The 26,504-nt window shown below is 32.0% G+C and overlaps 1 protein-coding gene across 3 annotated transcripts in view; it reads right to left on the bottom strand.

Annotated features, from left to right (window-relative positions):
• The window catches only part of LOC140045136 (dynamin-like GTPase OPA1, mitochondrial), a 55,814-nt gene that overhangs the window by 21,677 nt on the left and 7,633 nt on the right, over positions 1–26,504 (bottom strand). For all 3 annotated transcript variants that reach the window (XM_072089895.1, XM_072089897.1, XM_072089896.1), the window contains 19 exons: positions 26,034–26,151; positions 25,627–25,701; positions 24,902–24,973; positions 24,711–24,810; positions 24,236–24,366; positions 23,675–23,747; positions 23,186–23,258; positions 22,769–22,884; positions 22,367–22,431; positions 22,042–22,118; positions 21,757–21,849; positions 20,241–20,469; positions 19,877–19,985; positions 19,026–19,105; positions 18,847–18,900; positions 18,634–18,720; positions 17,914–18,030; positions 17,245–17,338; positions 16,819–16,929 (listed from right to left, as the gene is read on the bottom strand). In XM_072089895.1, coding sequence (XP_071945996.1) covers positions 16,819–16,929; positions 17,245–17,338; positions 17,914–18,030; positions 18,634–18,720; positions 18,847–18,900; positions 19,026–19,105; positions 19,877–19,985; positions 20,241–20,469; positions 21,757–21,849; positions 22,042–22,118; positions 22,367–22,431; positions 22,769–22,884; positions 23,186–23,258; positions 23,675–23,747; positions 24,236–24,366; positions 24,711–24,810; positions 24,902–24,973; positions 25,627–25,701; positions 26,034–26,151 — 1,874 coding nt within the window. The remainder of the gene's footprint in view (positions 1–16,818; positions 16,930–17,244; positions 17,339–17,913; positions 18,031–18,633; positions 18,721–18,846; positions 18,901–19,025; positions 19,106–19,876; positions 19,986–20,240; positions 20,470–21,756; positions 21,850–22,041; positions 22,119–22,366; positions 22,432–22,768; positions 22,885–23,185; positions 23,259–23,674; positions 23,748–24,235; positions 24,367–24,710; positions 24,811–24,901; positions 24,974–25,626; positions 25,702–26,033; positions 26,152–26,504) is intronic.

Raw genomic sequence — 26,504 nt, 5'->3', positions numbered from 1 at the left:
AAGAGGAAGAGAACTTCAAAGAACAAAAATGTAGAAAAGAGGAAGAGAACTTGAAGGGAGGAAAATCACAAAGGACAAAGGGTAAAAAAAGAAAGTAGGAAGGCAAAAGATGTCAAAAGGAAAGAGATGGAAGAAAAGAAGGATGAAATGTGAAAGGGAGAAAAGAACGTAAGAAAAAGAAAGAGCAAAATGAGAAAATCACCCATTTATTCAAATATTTTATTGATCAATAAACCCAACAGCCTTACAATAAAACTCAAGGGATTTGTAAAATGAAACTGCTATCAAAAACAAAAAAACAAGCTATCAGTTTAAAACAAGAAAAACAGTTTTCCTCAATTTGGAAATTCTTGGTGCATTACACTGCATCAACCTATGCCCATTAGGGACCATTGGGGACCATTGAAACCCAGTGGTCAATCAAAAAAGAGCTTTTTGGAGGAATCTACTGGAAACTGAAGAAGACTAAATACATTCCTAGCATATAATAGATAGCAAACTGGTGTTCTGGGACAATAAAAATACAGATCTATTTACCTTAAATAACCACTTGGGGACAACAAGGCACGCTTTAGTTCAACACAAAAATTAGCTACCAATCATAATTCTGGCAATTTTTGTGGCTTTAAAGCAGATTAGAATGCCATTGATATATTGAAGTATAAAACATGGAAGGTGAATCTGTATAGCCTTTACTTGTGCCTCATTTCAGGTTCATTTGGGCATTTTTTTTTAAGTGTGTGTAAATAATCTTCCCTATTTATAATTTTCCAAGTTTTTAACTTTCAATTTTATTTTTGGATTGAACAATAATTAGGGAAATATAATAACTATTAAAACATCAATTTGATTTTCGGTGCACGTGCGTATAATAGAGAGCTCTAGTGGTGTTCAGCCGTACCACGCCGTGAGTGTTAAAGAGTTGCTATCCAATCAAGTTCGAACAATACCATGAAAACTGCAGTGGTCTAATGGTTTGACATCTGCATATCAAGCAGATGGTTCCGGGTTTGAGTCTTTTTCTCATTTTCACAGATTTTTTCATCTTATTGTTTCATATTAATTAATATATTTTCAGTATATCACTGGGTGGTTTAGAATTTATTCTGTGCCTGTGATATTCTAAGTATATATAACTAAAAACTAATTTTAAAATTATTACAGTAACTATTTTATATTTGGTTTGGTATTAAAAATAATTTAAGAAAAAAAAAATCATAAGTACAGGAAGGCGCTATAATAAATGAATAAATGTTTAAAATGTATTAGACTTTAGGTGCTATCTGTACATTCAACAATGCTTTAATCACAGGTTATACAAATGGTCCTTCATTGGAGTGTAAACTACTTAATACATTTTTTACCTCTGACAAACATAAACATCCCTACAGTACATAGCAATTAAACCTTGAACCCCATTAGATCAAATACAAGATGTCCCAAACAATGAGCTTCTCTCAGCCACCTTTTCCATCAACAACTCAAATACTACCTCATCTCATCATTAACTCCCCCACCAAAAGCTAATAAACCAAACACAGTTTATTTTTGTCCTGACATACTGTTGGAATGTGTTTATGTAAAGTTCCCAGCTAAACTGTTTTCATTAACTTGTGTGCTGCTCCTAACCGACTATTTAGCATTTCTTTTGTTTCAATTTCCCTCCACAAATTTCCTTTCATCAATCACAGTATAAATATATTGCTTTATATTTGTACATCATTATAGTGCTCCCAGTCACAAACTACTAGTGTTATATGTGGATAGAACAGACTAATCTAAATTATATCTAAGTTAAAACCTATGTACAACTTTCTTATACATCATTGTAGTTAACTTATAAAAACAAGGGGGTTGTTTTTCCACAAAAAGGGGTAATTTCACTCATGATGTAAGCAACCAATAAAAAAGATAGATTTAGGCCTACCTAGTAGTAGTTGAAAATACTTTGGCCATAACATTGTCACAAGTTAGGCATATTTAATATGAGTGTTACTTCAATGCAAGTTGCAAATTGCGACTTGCAACCCGCACTTTCCGATCCGCAACTCACACTTTCTGATTCGCAACTCACAGAAAAGAAACCCTTATTTAATATACTTTTGATGTTGGTTTTGGTGAGAAAAGAACATATAAACATAGCTTTTAAAAAACTGTTTGAAAAGAATATTTTATTACTTATTTAAAATATATATTTCATATTTTGATGACAGAATATTATTATATATATTTATTTTCATTCACTTGTAATTTTATATGAATGGAAATTAGAAGAACTCATCCAATCAATAGAACATTTTGTTCAGAATATAAAAACCCATGTTAGTAGGAGCATGATGATGGACAGGTATACATGTCAAACTACAAATTACTATTATCATTTCTCACTATGAAGAGTGATAATAAAAACAATTGCATTGTAATAACTATCATTTTACTAGAAGCCAAGAGAGAAGTCAACAAGGGAAAATGTGAATGCCTTGGCAGTCAAAAGGCCAATTTACAAATAATAACATCATCAGTTAGGCCTAGATGATAAGAAGACTAACCAGTCAAGAATGTTTGTGACTGTGGAGTACAAATGGGTTATCTAAAATGTAGGTCAATGGTTAAGCATATTCTATTTGATGGTACAGTAGTGAAAGAGGGGTTTGAGGGTTTTGGTGATCAGAGGGGTAACTGGCTCCTAAGGCCCTCCAATGCTAGGCAATTGCACTGAGGCTGTTTATGCTCTGGGTCCCTTAAGCTTAGGGGCCCCTGGATTTAGCCAGTGAGTGCTCATATCTGTTACGCTACTAGAAGTGTTAATAATAGTACTGACTCAAGTTTAACCAAAGAGTCAGTGTGTCAAAAAACTTAGTACTGTACCAGCAACAAAAAGGCAGGTGTAAGTAAGCACAAAAGTCCACTTATTTCATATATATTATAATAATTATAACCATGGGGAATAATTTATTTCTCCATGTTATCAAACAGAGAAAATCAAGAGTAAAGAAATAATGGCCCAACTCTGCACCTTTCTCCGAATGCCAAATTGATTGGGGTCCAATATTTATTTATTCTTTTCAGTACATATCAGTAAAAGAGCTCAGAAAAAATGTAAATTTTCTAAATTTTCCTACAGTTGTACTGCATTATCATCCCAAAGAAGGTGTAGGTCATTTACATTGACCCAAATATATTTTTCAGTCACCAGTTAAGAATGTTCCTTTAAGTAGATACAGGGATAGATAACCAATTGTTGGATTTCCTATATCCAGCTACTAACATGATACTAGCAGATTTGTTTTCTTTGTACGTGTGCTCAAAAACCAGAAAGGCTTTTAATATTCCCTTTACTGGTAGCCACCAGTTAATTGATGTGGTTTTATTTATTTGAAAGTCCACAAGTAAATGATGATAAAACAAACTAAAAGGTCAATTTGAGTTTTGTAACTGCTGTGTTGTTTATTGGTAAAAGGATGGGTTAACAAGCAAGTTAACAGTCATGTAGGAGGAGTATAGGATATTATATGTTTGGGTTCAACCAATACACAGTAGTGTTTATGTAACTACACTACAGTACGAATGCAACTTTTTAATGCTTTAATTCTTTAATGAATCCAACCATTCAATGAACAAAGACTTGTGAAATTCATTTGAAGAAAGTCAATACAGTAGAAAACCTCTATAAAGCCTTGTCTACACTATCAAACCTTATGCGACAACAAAATGTGATGTGCCCATATGGACATGATGTTATCATTCATATCACTACTATATTTAAGCATATCACTACCATATTTGAGTACATCACACTTTTTTTTCACATAAAGTTTGATAGTGTAGACAAGGCTTTAGTGTCCTCTTCATATCATCTTTGAATAAATGGATTGGTTTTTAAGTAAATTACATTTCCCCTCATTCATTTCACTGGGGTGTCCCTGAAAAAAGGTGCCCTAATGTAGTTATTTCTTATCACACACACACACACACCCCAAATTCGTGAAGGAACCACTTCCAGTACTTTAATTTTGTCTATCTACAAGCTAGCCTAGATTTGTAATAATTTTTTTCATTTCACTGAATAGGACCAGGCCCAGATATAAGCGAGTCAGTCCAGCTAGGTCTCCATGGAACCATTTCCATTGAACCATATTTTCTTGCCAAAATTCTGATCTAAATTGACTTTTAAAATGGTTTGTTTCCGTGCTGGAGTAATTTTGACTTCACCTCAGATGGTCGAAACATTTGAAAACTCACTTGAATTGAATAACGTCGAGACATAATTACACAATCAACCACGAACAATAAGTAAATAACGTTAACCGATTTAATTTTGATTGAAAATCAACCTGAATTGAACTCTATCTTTCAATAGAAACAGGTCCTATGAAATTGTGAAAATTTTCGAAGATTTTCGAAGATATAAAAATTTATATAACAGTAAAATAATCTTTAATCGTTATGCTTCAGGTAAGGATTTCTTTTTAGGTGAATGTTTCAACTTTGAACCATAAACCCCTAATTTACGCAACAATTTGATTCGAATTAGAAATAAAGAATTCTTTTATTCATCGATGATTTAATGTTTGTATTAAAGCTTACAGAACAAACTGTCAGAAAGTCAAGTGGCGCAGTAGCCGAACTGCTCTAAAAAAATTCTAAGCTTTACAAAACAGTTCCTGTTATATAACACGTGTGTATTCTAAAATGCTGTATATGGAGTCATTACCGCATGTGCTATTCACAGACACTAATTGTCAACAATACCACGGACAATGCTTCACTGTTTAAGAAATAATAGAGGACTTATCAGTACTTGCGTATTTCATTTAAATTATTTATTTAACAATATTTTATTAGGATGCGTCTATAAAACACCCCCTCAAGCACCATTGTAACAAGTACGAATTTTGCCACCTCAAGTCTCCGTCACTTCTCTCAGATTTCAACGGATAAAAGGGTAAAAAACGGCTAATCGTGCACCAAGTGGTCTAAAAACTTAGCCCATTTTTATTATCCCAAACGAATAGAATTTCACACGTCGCTTTGTAACATTTAACAATGGAAAATGTAAGCGTTTTTGGTGTAAGTTTTAGTTAGGGGTCATTGTCTCCTAAAAAGATTCAATAGAACAAACCCAATAACTATTCAACAATGGACACCCATATAGATTACACACAAAGATAGGTAGTACACTGTGCATTATAATTGTATCGTTTGACTCATAAATCTTCAAATAAAGTCTGTAAAATGAACAACCTTTTTCCGGCTATACAGTATGTGTACCTTTTCTTAAAAATTAAATACCCAATCTAAAGAAACGAAGGACATTTGCTAACTGCTTGTTTTTCACTGCTGAACCAAGAATCTGGAAAAATTTTTTCCGAGTTACTTTTAACATTTGAATGACTATCAGTTTGAAAATGACTTAATTTTTTTTTGGATATACTTGCTCATTTTATTTAAATTATTTATTTAACAATATTTTATATTGTTTGATGACTGCAAGAATCTGGAACAATTTTTTCCGAGTTACTTTTAACATTTGGATGAGTATTATCAGTTTGAAAATTACCGTACTTTTTATTTTAACCAATGTTAATTTATTTAACCACCGATTATGAGCTTATCATAGATATGGCCGCTAAGTGTTAATTTATTAATATTTGAAAATACAATACGAACAAAAATAAAAACTGAGGATGTTTTAATTATGATAGCAATATATAGTATTTAATATAAATAAATAATAATTAATAACTCGGCATTTAGAACAAAATACAAACCCGAATAAATTACAAAATGAATGATTAATATTATTAATATTAATAGCAAGATAGAGTACAGTGTACTAATATGCCTTGTTGACTGTTTATTTGGTTGTTGTGAGGAAGGGGAGGGGGGAGGGATGATATTACGAGTGGGTATATGCATACATCCTATGGAGTCGACAGTTTCATCATATTCATTCAACTAGAGTCATCAGATCATACACTATTATTTTATCCCCCTTAGTGGATTAATTTATCTTGAGTGGAATTTGTGTATTTAATCATAATGTGAAACAGTATCTATAGTATGAAGGTCTTCTAGGGTCAATTTAACCCATCAAATTATTTTCTCCATGATAATGAACTACACCATTGCCTAACTTGGGAGTTAATAGAGGCCTCCAATTAAAGTGCTTTAGGGTGGTCTAGAGTTTTAAATATTGGGGTTACAGCAATCAGACCTCTCCCATGATACATTACCCTAAGAAAGAAGGTAATTTTGAATCCAATTATTTGTTCCAACAACTCACAACTGGTGCTCATAAAAAACAGGTGAATATGTTAATGAGAAAATGGGGTTTTCGATACTGTATCTAGGTACTTAATTTCCTAATCAATGTAATTCCAAAATGACAATACTAATTGTGCAATGGAAAACTGTTGTCAGGCATGCTGTCTGTTTGGCAATTTTAGCGGGCTTCATAATTTAAATGGTACTGCGATCTTTGCTAGACTAATTGCTACAAAAGTCTATAGTCATTCTTTCTTTTTACGTAGTGCCACCAGCGGCGAATGTCTTGTTTTTTAACTATAACATGCCACATGTGCCAAAATTGTTTTACTTTTAATTAACTTGAATCATTTAGAACCTAGACTAGTAAGATTAGTGAGAATTATCATGCAAGTAGCATGGTGCTACGGTGTCTGTATACTTTGGTACTCAATATGGATACTTCGCATAGAGGTACTCATGACGTTGGTCTTTGTTACATATCTAACGTACAATAAATTTGTAACCTTAAAAACCAAGGTGACACCAATGACGAAACAATCATTAAGTTTCCTTTGTTGACGACTCAACCGCATGGAAGTTTTGTCTTCTCTGATACATTAAATTACATTACATCAGGGAATAATTTCTAAAAAATAAAAGCTATACAAAACAACCTTTTTGCTACAGATTTTTAAATTTGTGTAGCAAAAAATACAATACAAAACTATGTTTCTCGACTCAAAAATCAGTTTGATTAGCAATATTATTGCTAAACCAAATTTAAAAATGAAATTTTCCCCTGTACATCATAAACTTTTCTTAAATTCTGGTTTTACAGTAGTAGCGTTTGGTAATCCATGGTTATATAATCAAGTTTAAAAATGTTTGCAATTGTAATAACACGATTATATTATAGTTCTTTATTTTTATATCTTAATTATGTTTTTGCAACATTTTCTACCTTCAGGCTGCTAGTGTTCATGTTTTATACCAAAATAAATAAATAAAAATTGGTTACACATTTTAAATGCTAGATTCAAGACGTAGCCAATCTGGCTATTTCAGGGACATGAATTTGTACCCCCACGTACATAACACACCGCCGTGTGCATAACTCTACTGTTAAGCAGTGAGTCTGAACATTGACCCAATAATTCTATTATCATACTGATACAGCAGGGGTAGCACAGGTATAAGGCAAAGTTGAATATGTCATGACTTAAGATTAATATACCTTATAGAGGTATTAATATGATGATATATGATCACCTGGTAGTTACCACCATGCAAATACCACCTGTGTCTCCCTAAACACCTGGCATACATCATCAACCTTTTATATATCCATATTTTTCTGGGTAGAACAAAACTATATTATTCCCATACAGTTCGTTTTGAAGATCTAAAACTATAAAACAACACCCAAACCTTTCACTCCAGCCTCTGTACAAAAAAATAATGGCCTGTTGTTAAAAAAGTAATGGTATATGGTCAGACATAAAGGTGGTCAGTAATGATACATAAATGCATGTGTGCAGTCATTGAATGAGTTTCATGAGTTGAAAGACTATCTTTAAACAAATTAAATATTCTCTCCATTCAACATGGCTAAAAACATTCAGTATTTGTTTTACACACACTGTGTTCTAAAGTAAACTTTTCATCTATTCATTTTTTTTTCATTCATTTACTTTCTTTAATTCATCCACTGCTTACATCATGAATCGAATGTTGAAGCCTAGAAGGGAATTGATGTCATTAAAAAAACCGCAGTGCTCATGGCTTAGAATTTTTAAGTACTGCCAACATAAAAAACTAAAAAAGACTGGACATTTGGGCTAGCCACAAGTCTGATTTTAGGGTAGTCAAGTATTATTTAAAAGATTCAAGCTATGTAAAATAGATCATTCATCACTGTGCCCAGATGAGCATATTTATTATAGTGATATTCTTAAAGCCTATTTTCCATTAGTATAGTAAATATATTCAGGCCTGTATGCAGCATTTATAATGGGGGGGGGGGGGATGCGAGCGAAGCGAGCAACAATGGCTGAGGGCCTGGGGGCCGCCAAGGACCCCCAGTCAGGGTGCAGGGTACAAAATTTGCGTTATTTGACATTCTAAAGACTGATTTAAGACTTTTTGTTGTGGCTTGGGCAAGTTAACATATTTTTGTTTGTATACCATTGATAATGTAAATTTTGTATATATATATATAATGATATTGTCTTTACCGTAGTTAAACAAGACAAGAAAAAATACAAACCAAGGAAATAGTGGACCTTTTGGGACTTGGGGGGAGGGGGTGCGTCTGGATACGAGCCTGATAATAATATTCATGCAAATAGCACATTCGTGCGCTTTTCCAACTCACAAACAGTAGATGAAAATATAAATACGCATGCACATTAACACTTTCGATTCACACCAGCTTTAGAAAGACAAAACAGCATACAATGACAAGTTTAACTGGAGGACAACTATTATCTTTGCACTTGAAACACAAATAAAAATGTAAAAACATGAATACCCATATTTTGCGTTATCATATCCACACTTTTAAATATTAATTTTTTGGCCAAATTTTTAAATATGTGAAATACAATGCAAAATGAATACACTGACATAGCATCGAAATAATTCAATTAGAAATTGTTATTCATAAACACGAAAAAAACAATTTTAAAACAGTCATAAAAAACAGATGTAAACTAATTATTTAACATGTTTCTCCTGTTTGAGATCTGTGATATTCATTCAGTTAATCTCAAATAATAATTCTGATTAAATTGAAATCAAACATTAAAGCTGTTTATCTTGAAATTATAATACCTGATGCTGGTAATCCTAAACGATTTATCCTTAATAGAGAGAGATTTAAAAGTGTTGAGAAATAGCAGATTTGGAATTTTGAGAGAGAGAGAGAGCGAGCTATGTATACTTGTTTAACTTGTCTTGTCTTGAAACCATCCTCTTTGTTAACGACATTGCAACGTCATTGATGAAGTTCAGTTGACGTGCATTTTGTGACAGAGCAGCAATTATGTTTTTAATATTTTTATTACTTATTAATTGCAATTACATTTAAATAAAAAACATTCTCACTCCTGAGGACGACCAAAGCATTTTGATCGAAACGTCGAGAAACTCAACAGTTCTTTTCAGAACTAATATACGTGGTGTACCGCAAACTTTATACCAACATTTAATTTTGCCATGCAAACCTTCAAATAATATACATTTAAATAGATGAATTAATTGGGTTTAACCAGACCTGTATGTTCAGGGAGACAGGATCTGACAAGCAGGGTAGGAGCTAAACCTCTAGTTTGCTTAAAATGACACTCCGGCGCATCAGTCTACTTTTTCCATCGGTGGTAAATACTATGGGATAACATTTTGTTTGCGTTCAATGCAAACATCAGGGGAAATTAATCCAAAAATATTAATTTTATTATCCTTAACTTGTGTTGTAAACTCTTTTGTTCATTTTCATTCAACATCGTTTTCATGTTCATTATTGAATTTATTTTATTTTAAATAAGCAATATTTCCATTTCTCATTTTATTAGATTTTTATTAGAACAATGTGCCAGGTCAGAGATGGTTTTTGTTTAGGGGTTTGCTGTGGAATAAGGAGCGTTCACTGTAAAAGGGTGTACGCTCAAAACCACTAGCCCCAACCCCAATGCAAATTTAATAAAAGTTGGGGAAAGTCAGTGGGTGGGATATACTTGGGATTGCATCCAGATTCAGTCTAAACTGTCTGTTCAAAACGGTGAGGGCAGCATATAACATTGTGTAAACATCACAAGAAAAATACAGATTAATTCTAACTTTTTTTACATTTACATAATACAATTTCTTTGATCAAACTACATTTTGCTTAAGGCTATTTAATCATAGATGGATCCATATTCACAAAAAAACATGGCCATGAAAAATTATACCTAATGTATTTAATACAGAATTTGTTTTTAGAGCGTGTTGAATATTGCCTTAAAATGGAGGAGTATGGAACAGAAAAAATACATTTTTAGTTTTGTTTGCATGGAGTGAGTACACCTGTATGTTATTAGAAGTACAGTACCATAACACTATTTATAAATTCCAATGTGTTTACCTAGCTAACTTCTAAAACCTGCTACTGAATTCAAATTCCAAACTGATTACCTGGTTAAGATCATACATGGAAATCTGTGATGCATCAGTAGATAACAGCACAGACCATAAATCATGTAAGCAGGCAAGTTACATACATGTGAAGCGTGACAACACATTTAAAAAGCCTATATAAATCTGTCTCACCAGCCACTCACAATTCAGCCACAGAGAATTTAACAAATTATTTTCTTCTAATTGGTGATTTTATGGGTTGTATTTGTATCAGCCATGAAGTATAGGAATGTTTTATTCTTCTTGGAAATTATTCTTGGAAAAATGATAATGATTTAGTAATGTACAGTATCATTTTACTCTTTATTGAATACTGTAAAATATTTACAGTAGACATTGCTAAACTTTTATTTGTGAAGCAATTTGTTTACAGGACAACATGATAAAGGTCTATTGTTTGTGCATGAAGGATATTTGCTCCAATGATAATGATAGTTATTTATAAATGTTATTAATGGCTTTTGGTTAATTATTTACACAATTTTATTATTACAACATTTACTACTCAGTAGAACTCCTATAAGGGGACACGTCCAGGGTCCAACAAAGTGTCCCTTGAATAAAGGTTGGCCTTGGTGTTGAAAAATGCAGTATATCTGGTTTGTTTCTTAGGAACGCAACACCTTAATTATAGGGATTTTAGGTGAAAAATGTATTGACACACATATCCCCCCCCCCACCCCACTTTATGTATCTTTTGTTTGTTTTTCTTTTTAGTTATTTTCCTATATTTCTGAATATATGCATATTGAAAAAAATGAATACTGTAAAATAATTAAACAGTACACATTGCTAAATCATTATTTATTTCTGCATGCATCAATAAAATATGGAACTAAGAATAAGATGATGTTCTATGTAATACTTACAAACTTTTATTTGTGACGCAATTTGTTTACAGGACAACATGATAAAGGTCTATTGTTTGTGCATGAAGGATATTTGCTCCATTATTTGTGGATGTGCTGGCTATTGTTAATTAAAGTACTTTAAAAGTACAATAATGATGTTTAGTTATGATAAATTATCAAATCGGATACTTGTTTACCATCGCATAGTAATTGCTTATCAAGTCCTTCCCACAAGCTGTGAGCCCTGTTATATTTCTAATTACATGTCCCAACGGCTGTCTTAACTCCTGGTCTTGAAGTCTGTTTCTAAACTAAAACATGGAGTAACGACGCTTTAATAGTAGGTGGTGCATCAATTAGTGTAATAGTATGAGGTCTTTTCGCTCAAACTTTTTTTAAGAATAAGAGCCTGGTTGATATGTTCCAGGAATCAAAAACATTTGCAAGGCAGTCTCGTGGATAAATAAACACCAAATAAAGGTTTTAAACAATGCTAGCACGTGGGTACAGCACGTAAGGGTCACTAAACTTTCTTTTAAGTCTAGATACAATTAGCAGGGGATGTCTGACTATGGCGTCTAAAGTTCCGTGGGATGTTTTCTAGTTGAATAGGGGTCTTAAACCAAACATAAATGACTTCTGTTTTGTGTTTTAATAAACTGGTATAATTGACAGATTAGATTAAACAGATTAAAAGTGATTTAAGAAGCTTACCTTGGGGAAGTGGCACTATAATCAGGATTTTCTGATCCTTTTTTTCAACAATGCAAACTGTTTTGTTAATAATGCAATTGTTAATTACTATTGTTAAACTTTCAATACCTTTACTTTCTTTTTTAGAAGAATGTTTAGTGCATAGGAATTCCCCATAAATTTTCTTATATAAAAAATTAATACTGCAGAAAACATACAATAGATGCACAATGCACTGATTATGTTTGTTTTTAATATGTTTGGCGTCCAATCGAGGTCCAGAGTTCAATCCTGACCTAGTGCCAGAGTTGTAACTCACGAATCTTTCAACTCCACTCCTTAATCCTCTAAAGACTAATGACACTTAGCATGATAAATATAAAATACAGTACACAGTACTTTATCCGTCCTGTAATTGGCAAGTTACTCGTTGCTAGATGCGTATTAAATTAAAACAAAAATAAATAATTATTTGGAGTCAGTTTTTGTAATTGTTCTTGCTGATTTTGTTGATATTTTTTAAATGTTTCTACTTTTCAAATTTGAATAGATGTAAAATAGACACACTGCCATGTCTTTTTTAAATAAATGATAAAAAAATGCTTAATTGAAAAACATTTAAAGTGTAAAGTAATATTTCTTGTTAAATATAATTATTATATGTTTCAGAAACATAACAATTTGATATTAAAAATTCTAAAACGATTGTTAAAGTCCTGAATTTTCTATAATGGGTAATAATAAAGCCTATACAAATATATAATACATCTACTGTCATTTGAAAAAGACAGAAAACAATGATTTTTATGTGTTATCCAAGAATGTACAGATCGAGAGGGTGACAAATCTTAGAATCTATTTTTGTTTTTATATTACACAAACAATTACTTCCATTCTGAATATGGACGTGTTATATAATACTACTTTACACATTTTTATAACTACGCTCCCAGCCCCTATGTGAAATTTTTGGATCTGCTACTGTGTGTAAACGGAGCGTAACTTGGGCACTTTTCTTGGCCGCTGTAGTTCAATTGAGGTTAAAAATAGTTATTAAAACATAAACCTGTTGTGTTAGCATTATTCAGTGAAAGTGAGAGTGAAGATGGCAGGGGCCTAGCTTGATACATTGCAACGGATACTAAAGCCACTTTCTGGTTCCTATCTTATTCCCTGCTGTTGAATTACGATTAATTACATCTTAACTTGTAATAAGCACGAGGCTGGCCTATGCCATAGGCTTCCTCATTCTCATCTGGTTATTAAACTTTAGGTTAATCTCCTCCGTTTATTATCTTCAATTACGGCGTTCTTAGATCAGCGCAGGATGACGGTATCGATTACAAACGGCAATTGCCTGAAAGGCGCACCCTACTGCTCTCCCATAACAACTGGCTTGGCCTTTTTCGGCATTTGCACCTAAAAGTAAACTGCTACAAATTGTAACAATTTAACACATGATTATATTATCACTTTGAAGGCCGCCTCCGCACATCGAGCCGCGGTCATGCCGTCTCTTGGCAAATAATCTAACGACATACCACTGAGTGCGCTCACTCTATACGCGTTGTTCAAAATTAGCCTGAGTGACGAGAACCGCCACCTCAAAGAATATTCTCCTTCATTATCACGTTTGCCGCATTCCAATGTTTATCTATGTACATTTTGCTAACACGCTCCCGCATGGGGTCTGGATGAGAGGTTGCTATTAAGGTATTGTTTACAGAGGGAGACAGGTGAAAAGGTAGGCAACGACAAATTGCTGGATTTTGCTACCTAAAAATTAAACAGTGGGAGATGGAACAATTGGTTAATAAGCCAATCTTTGTCAACAAGACAATTTTTGTTCTTTGCAATAAAAGATGATATATTTTTGCCTGTATTTTACATTCCGTTGGTGAGAATACACAACAACTAAATTCCATTCAATTTAGCTTAGAAGTAATTCAAACCATGTAAAGTTGATTTAATTTAACTTTTATCAGTTTTAGAAAATAAGTGGGTCAACGTAAAAGACGTTCACCTTTCAAATAAAAAAAAACAGCGCAAACAATGATTTTTTTTAGAACATTGTCAATTGTTAAACATATAGATAGACAAAACACACATAATATAATATATAGGCCTATATATTCATAAGAAATGTTTTTCAATACATATTTTTCAAAACACATTATATTCTGTTTTAAAAGAACCATTAGGCTGGCAGGGTTCTCTGGGGATATAAAAATTGTAAACAAACTGCTCGAACTTCAAATGATGTATTGTCCTCCAAAAACATGAAAAATAAAGATGAATAAAATAAAACTTTGCGTAGGCCAGCTACGCGTACTGTAGGTTATATTTAAACATTGTCTGTCAATGGACTTTCAGTTGACTTTTTTTAACGGTTCGATCATGTAAATTTTTGGTCAAAGTGAATTATTAAGTGTCATTATGAATGACCAATAAATCACTTTTTTCAGGGAAACAATCTTTCACCCAATTTCCTATTTTTGCATTTATTTGCCATATTTAATGTGATTTAACAGTTTGCTATTACCTAATCTCAATTTCAATCCATCGTACTTATACATACACAGAAATATTGTTTTGATTAATAAATAAAATATACAGTATGAGAAATCATATACATATCTCAAGACATTGTAACGATACAGTTACAACATGACATGCACATGCTGTGAAGTCTTTGCTGGGGCGTACTTATTGGGCACGTCTTCATGATGTCAAGGATTCTCACACTAATAGAAATTGTAGGTTTTTTCACAAAATTAATTAAGACTAATTTTGGGCCAAGTTTATATTTATCCATGGCTAAATTCAACTAAAGGCCGACGGTGTTTCCGCAGCTAAAAATTAACCAATCATTAACCGATAAAAATTAACAGATAAATGGCTTGTAGAAACATGTTTAACGGATTCCACTCAAAAAAAATTAATCTGTAATCTCAATTTGTTGCGATGTGAGGTAATGACTGATCATGCAAACTTTATTAGTTAAAAAATTAATTGATAATTTTGTATTGGCTGCGGAATTTTTAATTAACTGAAGATGTTATTTAATGATACAGATAAACTTTATTCCATCCTTCACAGAAAATTCACAAAATTGATGAAAATATATATTGAGAAAAAAGATAGAAATCTATATTTGAGGAATTTTACTTGATATCAATGGCCTTTTAATAGCTTTGTAATTATGTTGGTCTGTCAATAGAGGTTTTTGTGTCTTTGTCAAAGTGTCTTTGAATAGGGTCATATGCTGAAGAATTGAAGAATATATTTTTTTTCAAATTTGTATTTTGTATTAATATTAATTAATAATATTTGTCCTCAGTGAGGAAATTCGGATTAGGCCCTCCACGGACCCACGGCAGCCAGCAGTGCAGCGCCTACCAGATTAGGCAATGAGAGTAAAGCATCTTGCCTAGGATGCAATTAGTATGGTACAGATAACCTCGAACCCATGCCTATCACATGCTAGTCCGATATTACCATTACACCATCACTCTCCAGTATATACAGCACCCGCCACGATTTCTAGACGGTCTCCCATCCAGAACGCAACCGGGCCCAACGTTGCTTAACTTCGGTGATCTGACGAGAACCGGTGTTTCAACGCAGTATGGCCGTACTGTAATTACAATTACAGTATGGCCGTAAATGATGAACAAAATTATAATACTCATTGAGTTTGCCTAGCCAGCATAAATGTTGGGTACAAAAAAGGAGAAATAAAGGGTATACATTATACACTGCAAGTGCAACAGTGAGGGAAGGGTATTCACATCAATCGATAAACTAAACTAAATGAAAGACATTTGCTGCCCACTCGTTGCTGGACCAAAAATCTGGAACAATTTGCCAAGTTGCCTTAAACATTTGAATGACCAGTTTAAAAACATTTTCAAGACTTTTTATTTTTACCAATGTTCTGACAGTATGTGAAGCGCCGCTGAGCTTTTCATAGAAATGGGTGCTATATAAATGATAATACTAACTAATTAATAATAATAAAAAAGTATATATAAATATAACCATACAGATATTTATATTACATAGCCTTTGTAAATACGTGAACGTGATTGGTTGAAACTGCATCACATGACTTGGCTATGTAATATAACAGATATCGCCTTTTATATCGGTAAAATACAAGATTTAACATCTCCTCGAGATGATATTATGTTCTCGGACATAGCTGCGCTTCTGGAAATATATATTCCCTCGAACATAACATCGTTCCCTTGGATGTCAAATCTTATATTTCACCTCTAAGCAGGCAATATCTGTATAATAGTGATATCTCTGTGTTATAACACAATGAGAATGGCATGAAACTGTAGCCAAGACAAACTAGACAATAAAATGTGAATAATATAGCGCCCCCTATTTCATATATTATTGACAACAAAGCCAATTTTTTTTATATTTTAAAGTATTTCTTTGTCTATCTCTTTATCATATTTCTACTTTGGTAAACAAGTTGATAGTTATTTTGTTTTCGCTTTTTGGTAAACTCATCACTATTCTTAATGTATGTACATTGTTTTGCTACTAATTAATGTCAGTACTTCTTTTTAATGAAATAAATTAAATAAAATGAAGTGATATTTAAGTTGCCTATTCTCACAAACAGTACTGAAAAAAATTGCATATTCGTTCTGAACATGCAACAAAAATACTTATTTTGCAGCAGTAATTATTATTTTTAATGTAAATCTGTAGTACGTACAGAATAATAAAAAAACATTTCTCCACAATTGTTGTAAAGAATTGATGGAAACAGTGTTTACAACAGTTTTAATTTCAAAGCAATAGATAAAAAAAAATGATTTCAACTTACTTAATTCTTCCGCAAGCTCAACTCTTCTTCCATATAATAATTTCTTCTTTTTCTTTTCGTCTTCCATAAAATCGTCTAAAACCTCTTTTACTTCTTTTTCTAACCGTCGTACTGAATAAAGAAGAACATAAAGGGTAATAATCATTCTAAATGTAAAATCTAAACTCTCAATATTTTTTCCCACCAATCAGAACCTATTCCTTATATCCACACATTTTACTTTACTGATATTTTCAAAGTAGCTATTTTACTACTGTTACATTCTTGTAGTCATCTTCTTCAGACAAATACATAGTATGTATTCACAATTACTGCTGGAGTTTATTTGAGATCCAAATTTATACCATGCTATACACCTGTATTTTTAATTATTAAAATTTATTTAAATTTACACAGATTCACCTACATATTAAGAAGTTTACGTACCTTCTGTATTTACAATTTGCTGCCTGAGGGCGTTACTTGTGAGATGTAACATACGTTGAATTCGCCAGAATAACACAATATCGTGGCATTGAGGCTGAAAAAACATCATTTTGCTTATCTAAATCTTTGTTTACACTATCTAGTTTGACAAAAAAAGTGTGATGTGCCCAAATATGGTAGTGATATGACATCATCATGTCCATATATCACATGAAATCTATGTTTTTCATGAAATAATCTTTTTTATTTATTTTTTTTTTGTATAGTTTTTTTAATCATTATGTACTGTAAATGATAACTTGTGTAAATAGTTTTGTAGTAAGTAACAGCCTTGTGAAAAACACCAATCTGGTGATCCAAGTGTTGCATTCGTTTTTAAATAAAGTTGTTATTATTATTATTATGTATATACATCACATTTTTTTGTCACACAAAGTTTGATAGTGTAGACAGAGCTTCAGTTCAGAAATAGAATTTCCATCTTTGCTTTTATGACATTTGACAGAAACATGAACTAGGAAACTGGCATGTGTGAAAGTGTGTTAGCACAACAGTATTTGGGATAGAAAATAATAAAACCTAATAATATTTATGTTAAAAATTCAACAACGAAAGTATGTATGTGGTGCGACTAAATTTGTTGACAGAAATTTAATGAAAGTTACTCACCCCAGTTTCATTAAACCCCCTTTGATAATGGAAGAATCCCTTCCGGCATTCTTGCGCAAGATTCAACGATCTTTGAAGAAAATGTTTCCTATATATTGGATTCCACGTTTCTTGCACCTAAAATGTAATAATAATAAAACAATAGAAAAATGAATAATATCAGAATCTAGATGCATATAGCTGCAAGACGCGTCTAGAAAAAACAATAGGGAAAGGGTCTAGCAAAAAAAAATAGGGAAAGGGTCTAGCAAAAAAAAATAGGGAGAGTGTCTAGGAAAAAAAATAGGGAGAGGTTCTAGAAAAAACAATAGCGAAAGGTTCTAGGAAAAACAATAGGAAGAGGGTCTAGAAAAAACAATAGCGAAAGGTTCTAGTAAAAAAACAATAGAAAAAGGGTCTAGGAAAAATAACAGGGAAAGGGTCTAGGAAAAATAACAGGGAAAGGGTCTAGGAAAAACAATAGAAAAAGGGTCTAGGAAAAACAATAGGGAGAGGGGGGTCTAGGAAAAACAATAGAGAGGGTCTAGGAAAAACAATAGGGAGAGGGTCTAGGAAAAAAACAATAGAAAAAGGGTCTAGGAAAAATAACAGGGAAAGGGTCTAGGAAAAACAATAGAAAAAGGGTCTAGGAAAAACAATAGGGAGAGGGTCTAGGAAAAACAATAGAGAGGGTCTGAGCGCCGATTTGTGTTTTGGAATAATTTGAGAATAAATACTCACAAATTTATCATCAACTTCAACATTTTTCATAAAAAGATTTCGACGAACAGTTGTAACCTCATCAGGTGTTAAAGTATCTTTATGTTTCTGAAAATTTAATTTGCCATTAGTTTTTTTCATTAGTAACTAACAAAGCCTTTAACAAATATTATTCTATTTTTTATAAATATACAATTTTTACTTTGTATTTCACTATGTTTTTTTTTGTCTTACCACATCTGATTGGATAATTTTATCTAGTTCTTCTTTTGTTTTACATCGATCATTCTGTAACAAAAAAAAAGTAGATATAAGAAATAAGTCAATTACAACTTTTTAGGACTAGCTACTCAATCAATCAATCAATCAAGAAAGAGCAAAACCAAGTTATACATTAACAGTAATGTACATACCTGTTCTTGGCTTTGTGATTTCCAGTAAACCCATTTCTCAGTTGTACTAGGACCTGTCAACTCATTAATGTTCTTATCCACTTAAAAAAAAATCAGAGATTTATAAGTCGTATAGATATCTATCATATTTATATAAAGTAGAAATGTACTCTCAATAGTAGAATTGATATTAGTAGTGTTGCCTCTACTTCATTTCATGGGTAAGTATCCCCTGGATGGAGGTGTCCCCTGGATGGAGGTGTACCCTGAATGGAGGTGTTCCCTGAATGGAGGTGTCCCCTGAATGGAGATGTACCCTGAATGGAGGTGTTCCCTGGATGGAGGTGTCCCCTGGATGGAGGTGTACCCTGAATGGAGGTGTCCCCTGAATGGAGGCATACCTTAATAGGTGTCCCCTGGATGGAGGTGTCCCCTGAATGGAGGCGTACCCTGACAGGAGGTGTCCCCTGGATGGAGGTGTCCCCTGAATGCAGGCGTACCCTGATAGGAGGTGTCGCCTGAATGGAGGCATACCCTGATAGGAGGTGTCCCCTGAATGGAGGCATACCCTGATAGGAGGAGTCCCCTGAATGGAGGCGTACCCTGAATGGGATGGAGGTGTCCTCTGAATGCAGGTGTACCCTGATAAGAGGTGTCCCCTGAATGGAGGCATACCCTGATGGGAGGTGTCCCAAAGGATGTGTTCTTAAAGAACAAAATGATATTAAAACTATATTATATATTCAGTTTTGAATCCACTTTAAAATGCCAATAGTTGACTGTGCACTGCACTTTTGGGAAACATAATAACAATTTAAAAAGTGCTACTTTTTCCAATTTTTGTTAATAAAGTCCAAGATGAGGATGTTTACCTTCTTTCATTTTTTCCAGTAGAATTCCCTCCATGAACTGGACAGCAGCATCCCACTGTTGTTTATCATGTACTGATCTATCCTCTAATGTGTTGAATTGAATCACCCTCTAGAAAAATAATATACAAAATATATAATAAAAACAAGAGTTGCAACCTCCGCCAGGATTTAAAAAAGGATCAAGACTCGTGATAAAGATTTTTAAATAAATGTTAGTTTTTCATATTTTATGTTACTATTATTACACACAAAAAAAAAATCACCCCCTCAAATGTCTCCCTAGTTTTAATGACTCCTGAACAATTATTCAGCTATTGTACAACATTTGTGAAAATAATGAAAACATTTAAACTGAGGTACTGACCAAGTTTTCTTTATTGCTAGGCAACCAACTATGCCTACTCAAACTTTCTGTTTGTACGCAGCTGATTACGTCATCATATATGACATCATGGTCGTTCTTTTTACTGTCTTGCTCAACGAGGGTGCCAAATTCATTTTGTAGCGTTTGGAGTCCCACCTCTACGCTTAACTTGGATAGCTGTTGCTCCGCCCAATTTCTTAGTTCGATATCTACACGTGTGTTGAAAGCCCTACAACAAACATGATTTCAATTTAAATAATAAATATCAAAATTGTTTCAGTTATGAAAGTAAAGCATATATATTTGAAAACAGTAGAACTTCTACAAATAGAATATGTGTATGTGTATAACATGTATACATTTTAGAAAGATATCAATATGTAAAGATAACATGTGTAAACTAAAAATAGAATGTTTATAACATGTGTAAACTAAAAATAGAATGTTTATAACATGTGTAAATTAAAAATAGAATATGTATAACATGTGTAAATTAAAAATAGAATGTGTATAACATGTGTAAACTAAAAATAGAATGTTTATAACATGTGTAAACTAAAAATAGAATGTGTATAACATGTGTAAATTAAAAATAGAATGTGTATAACATGTGTAAACTAAAAATAGAATGTTTATAACATGTGTAAACTAAAAATAGAATGTGTATAACATGTGTAAATTAAAAATAGAATGTGTATAACATGTGTAAACTAAAAATAGAATGTTTATAATATGTGTAAACTAAAAATAGAATGTTTATAACATGTGTAAACTAAAAATAGAATGTTTATAATATGTGTAAACTAAAAATAGAATATATAACATGTGTAAACTAAAAATAGAATATTTAAACTAAAAATAGAATGTTTATAACATGTGTAAACTAAAAATAGAATGTTTATAACATGTGTAAATTAAAAATAGAATGTGTATAACATGTGTAAATTAAAAATAGAATGTGTATAACATGTGTAAACTAAAAATAGAATATTTAAACTAAAAATAGAATGTTTATAACATGTGTAAACTAAAATAGAATTTGTTATAACAAGTGTAAACTAAAAATAGAATATTTAAACTAAAAATAGAATGTTTATAACAAGTGTAAACTAAAAATAGAATATGTAAACTAAAAATAGAATATGTATAGCAAGTGTAAACTAAAAATAGAATATGTAAACTAAAAATAAATATGTATAACATGTTTAAACTAAAAATAGAATGTGTAAAACTGTATATTAAACATGTGTAACCTAAAAATGTATAATTGTAACCTAAGAATAGAATATGTATAAGTGTAATCTAAAAATAGATTGTGTTTAACATGTGTAAACTAAAAATGTATAATTGTAACCTAAGAATAGAATATGTATAAGTGTAATCTAAAAATAGATTGTGTTTAACATGTGTAAACTAAAAATAGAATATGCGTGTCTTCCAATAAATCACTTTATTTCTAAGTCTTTATAGTGCAATATTTTTGTGAAGAGCATTATAGTATATCAATGATACTTACCCAGCATCTTCTGAATGAGCTGCTGGTAGATAAATGTTCTTAAATACATGATTTGAAACTCGTTTCCATAGTAATTTCGAGATTGCATCTTCCCTAGAAGAACAACAATTTCAAAAATTAGAAGTTCTTGGTAGAACGTACACAAAATAATACTTGAATACTTTCCGGGTAAAATGAATAATACCGCCAAATACCAGTGTAGCATGAGGATGGTATATTGCGGGATTATTTCCTAATCAATGTTCATAGGAGAAGTAAATATATCAACAAAAAGAAATGGCTTACCAATGTTTTGGCGTAATTTCACCTAATGCCATGGTAACATCTAGTAATTCCCCTCGTGCTTTATCAAATAATTCATCCTGTCAAAAGAAATAATTGAATAATTGTGAATAACAACATTATTTTTGGGTGAACTCAACTCATTTTATATATTTTATTTGTATCTATTATGTTCAAATTCGGACATATAATAGCTCTTCATCAGGTGAAGAGAACTTTAACAAATTATTACATATATCAGTCCAATTGATACAATTCTCTTGCATATTCAATTTTGATTTACATATTATTTAAATTTCTAGATGTAATTAACTGAAGCGTGACTCACCCTATCAAGTTCCCTTAAACGAGGGAAGTTGTTTTTCCATTCGGTTTCTAAATTAAAACGGCTAGCTAAAAAGAACCAAGCAAAGTTAAAAATCAAAATATCAAGCAGAAGGTTCCGGGTTCGAATCTCGGTTAGGTCGACTTTATCTTATTTTTACAGATTTCCTCATCTTTATCATTTCAAATTAATGAATTAAATTTCAGTATATCACCGGGCGGTTTAGAATCCATTTTCTGTACTATATATATATATTTCTTTTATATACTGAGTGGATCATGAGGTCTTCGGTTCAAGTTCTGTCCAAGTTCAAGCCAATACAGTGCCACCAACTGCCACAAAGGATTTTTAGCATGCAATTCACAAGATGTGTGCTTGCTATTGTGAAAGAAATGATAAAAGTACCTTTATATGTGTCAGCTTGTTGTTCTATCGATCCTCGTACCATCTGCCAGAAGATGTCAGAAACAGCAAAGCTAAGGTTTTGAGTTGTCAATTGACTTGGTTTTAGGCTACCAGACCTACAGTACATTATGGGTTAAGAAAAAATATAATTAAAAGCTGCATCCTCCGCGATCTTGTTACAGTATTCACTTGTTACTTGTATTTTCAAATTCACAAAAGTTTGGACGAGTCCAGCACTTGGCACAGTCTATTGTTTGAGGTAGTAGGGATCATTATCTTTTCAATGGAAATAACCATGTTTTAGAGCCCTCTATTTTCTTGAGAATCGCTATATGTGTTATAATATTTAACTGCAAACATTTATACTCCACTTTTATTTCAATTTGTGAACTGTCCATACGTCAAACAAATCCGTACCTGAACAATTCTGATCCACGAAAAAATTCTTGCTCATATTTTCTAATGTCGTCTATACTGTCGTTTAGATTTCCTGCAAAAGTTTCAAATCATTCATATTTTTAATTTACTCGCTTCGTGCTTCGTCAATTAATATTTTTTGTTCTATCATAATCACACTATTCATAACAAAATATATTCTCATTCATAATTCAGATTATTTTCATCACAAGATTAGGTTAACAATTTACCAGTTTCAATCGTAAAATCTTTTTCTTCAAAGCTTATTGACTGATTGGTATTCTGTTGTACTCCTTATTATATGTATTAATTATTTATTTTATGTCTTTTCCGACTTAAGGCTTCTCTTTTAGGAATTCCCTATTTTAAACATTTTGTTTTAATGAATTGAATGAATGAAGTTGAGAAAAGGTCTCCTCAATGGGATCTGTAAAGTATCTAATCCAAGCGATTGTTCCAAAACCTTTAGTTTTATTGGATCCTGCTTACCTTTGCCTGTTACAACAGCAAAATATCCAAGAGCCTTCATTGGAAATAGTTTACCATCAAGAATTTGTTTTATCTGGAAAAAACAGCAAGAAATATAACTTATGATACATATTTATAATGAAAAATCAAGAATTTTCAAAGTATCTGCCTGTAAATGCCTACTCACATACTCTTGAATAAATAAATTAATGAATGTCTGTTTTATGGTCTTTTTTAAATTTTTGCTATTGTTATTTTAACTTTTTTGCTTTTATGTAATACATTGTCTACACTATCAAACTTTATGTGACAAAAAAATGTCCCCATATATGGATAAGATGTCATATCACTACCATATTTGGGCATATCACTACCATATTTGGGCATATCACTACCATATTCGGGCACATCACACTTTTGATGTCAAACTAATTTGATAGTGTAGACAGAGCTTAACTTCATTTTTAATGTTTTTTTCCTATACCACAATAAATAAATTAATTAATTTCCTTTTAGTCTGGTGGATAAACCAGAAATCAAAGTTCTTCAAATGGAGAGAAACTGTATTATATGTCATCTTACCCTATTAGGGTTAGTGGAAGCTTTCTCTGCGAGGTCCACCTTGGTGAGTACAAATATTGTACGTTTACCTTCCTTGTCAATATCAGATACCAATTCAGTTACAATGCTTCTTTCAGCATCTATTGCACCATCTAATCAAATAAAATAAATATTTATTTGTTTTGTTATTTCATTATTGTGTGCTTTGAAGGCACATAAAAAAAAAGAATATTGGAATTGGAATTAGATGGTCTTTACAATAATTATCATTATTAATACCATAATTACTATTTTAAAGATGAAATGGCCACTGAAAAGATTAATAATGTATATGTTTTTGACAAAAAAATCAATCGGCCATTTTGTAGTTTAATAAAGTTATTCACTTTAGTAGACAAAAAAAATATGTAAAGCAGAAAATTTAAATTTTACAATATTGAATTTCTGGTAGTTTTTAATTAAATATAAAATAAAATAAAGCAAAATGTCTGTATACCTTGTATACACAATATTATTGCATTGGGATTTGACATATAGTGGGTGAGCATGTCATGTATAGACTCCTTTGTGTCAGCTGCCATTCCCGAAGTCACAGTCTGTTTAATAACAAAAATATATCAATTTATTTTTCAAAAATGTATCACAATTCATTTGGTTATAAACTATTTAAAATCTAGCAAAACTTACACTTATAATACCAGGTAAATCTACCAGGACCATTCGCTGGATGCCGGGTCCACGAACACTCAAAGAAATTACCTGTAACAGAAGAAAATTAATTTCATTATGTGTGTAATAAATGACTAGAAGTCTAGGCATATATATAATTAGATTAAGAACAACTGCGTAAGAGATTTTGATTGTAGTTATTTTTAACCAGTCAGTCACATACGTATCACAATCAAGGCAATCTAACAACAGGAGATCAAAAGGTTTATCTTGGTGGCCAAGCATATGTACACCGTACAGTACTAAGTGATCTCCGCATGCGCAAGTATTATGAAAAACTTAGTTATGAAAATGAGACAAAACTAAAAAAAATAGCTTTAGCAGTAATTTTATGAAAAAAATATTCCTATACATATTTGACACTTCTTCAAATTATTAATTATAATATAATTTCTCATAATCCTTCTCTTTTTAGAATCGATCAGTTTCACCATTTGCCGCGGTAAATATGTACACATACACAGGTATTTGTCACAGCCAGACATAAGATCAAAGCTTGTATCTTGGCAATACAAGATCAGTGTTCTGTTGTTAGAATCCCTTGGTACAACATACCAGTGCTTTTTTTTTTGTGTAAATAGTTTTATGGTTTCTTCTACAAAGAAACTGGTACCTTAACGACTACTTTTATTTTATTATAACTTCATTGATTGACTGTAAATTAACAATGAAAACAGTCTTACATCAGAGCTAACAGTTTGTCCATCTTTTACACTGTTTTTCATTCTGAGTTCTATCTCCTGTCTTAATGACACTAACTGAAAGATAAAAAAATATTCAAACCACAAATATATTAGTGTATTTCTTGTGCATGTCAAGTGTACCTATTATTATATACGGTGAATACTGTAAAGTCCATTATTTTCATGGCCTAAATTATCACAACTATTTCGCGACATTTTATTTTCGAGAATAAATTTTATTATAGATATAATAAAAAATTTTTGTCCTCATTGGCAAGTTAATTAATTTTTGCGATCACTGTCCAATTGTAAAAGTCGCAAAGAATAAGGATGTGCGAACATTTTGGACTTTAAAGTGTTTGATATATAATTCATTTTCTTGGCAAGTTCATGATTGCGACACTTACCTCTTTCTCTTGAGTTAAATCAAACTGTCGGTCACTGTCCTTAAACTGTGCGACATGCTGTGGTCCTTCACTTAGAGTCACCTTTACAGGTGACCGGGTCATCATCTCACCCGAACCACTATGGACATCAAAAAAACCAATATCATTTACTGTTAAACTAAACTGCTACATATCATCATGAATATGGAGGGCAGAAAGCCGGGGTTCAATCCGAGTATATATAATAATTTGAATGTAAAGTGAATGGTTTCATTTCACTAATGCATTCCCTTCAATGCAAACATAATATTACTGCAATGCATGCCTTGACAAGTACATCGTTCATGAAATAACCTTTCCACAGTTCCAACAGTTTTAGCGAGAAAAGAATAAGAGATTTTGAATTCAAGTAAATCTCTAATAAAATAGAGATACCCAATAACAAGAACTATTCATTGGACGACACAAATCCAAAATATTTAACAGTATGAC

Source organism: Antedon mediterranea, chromosome 3 (assembly GCF_964355755.1).
Source record: "Antedon mediterranea chromosome 3, ecAntMedi1.1, whole genome shotgun sequence".
NCBI lineage: Eukaryota > Metazoa > Echinodermata > Crinoidea > Comatulida > Antedonidae > Antedon > Antedon mediterranea.
Note: the sequence above shows the minus strand (reverse complement) of the source record. Positions and strands in the feature narration are given on the sequence as shown.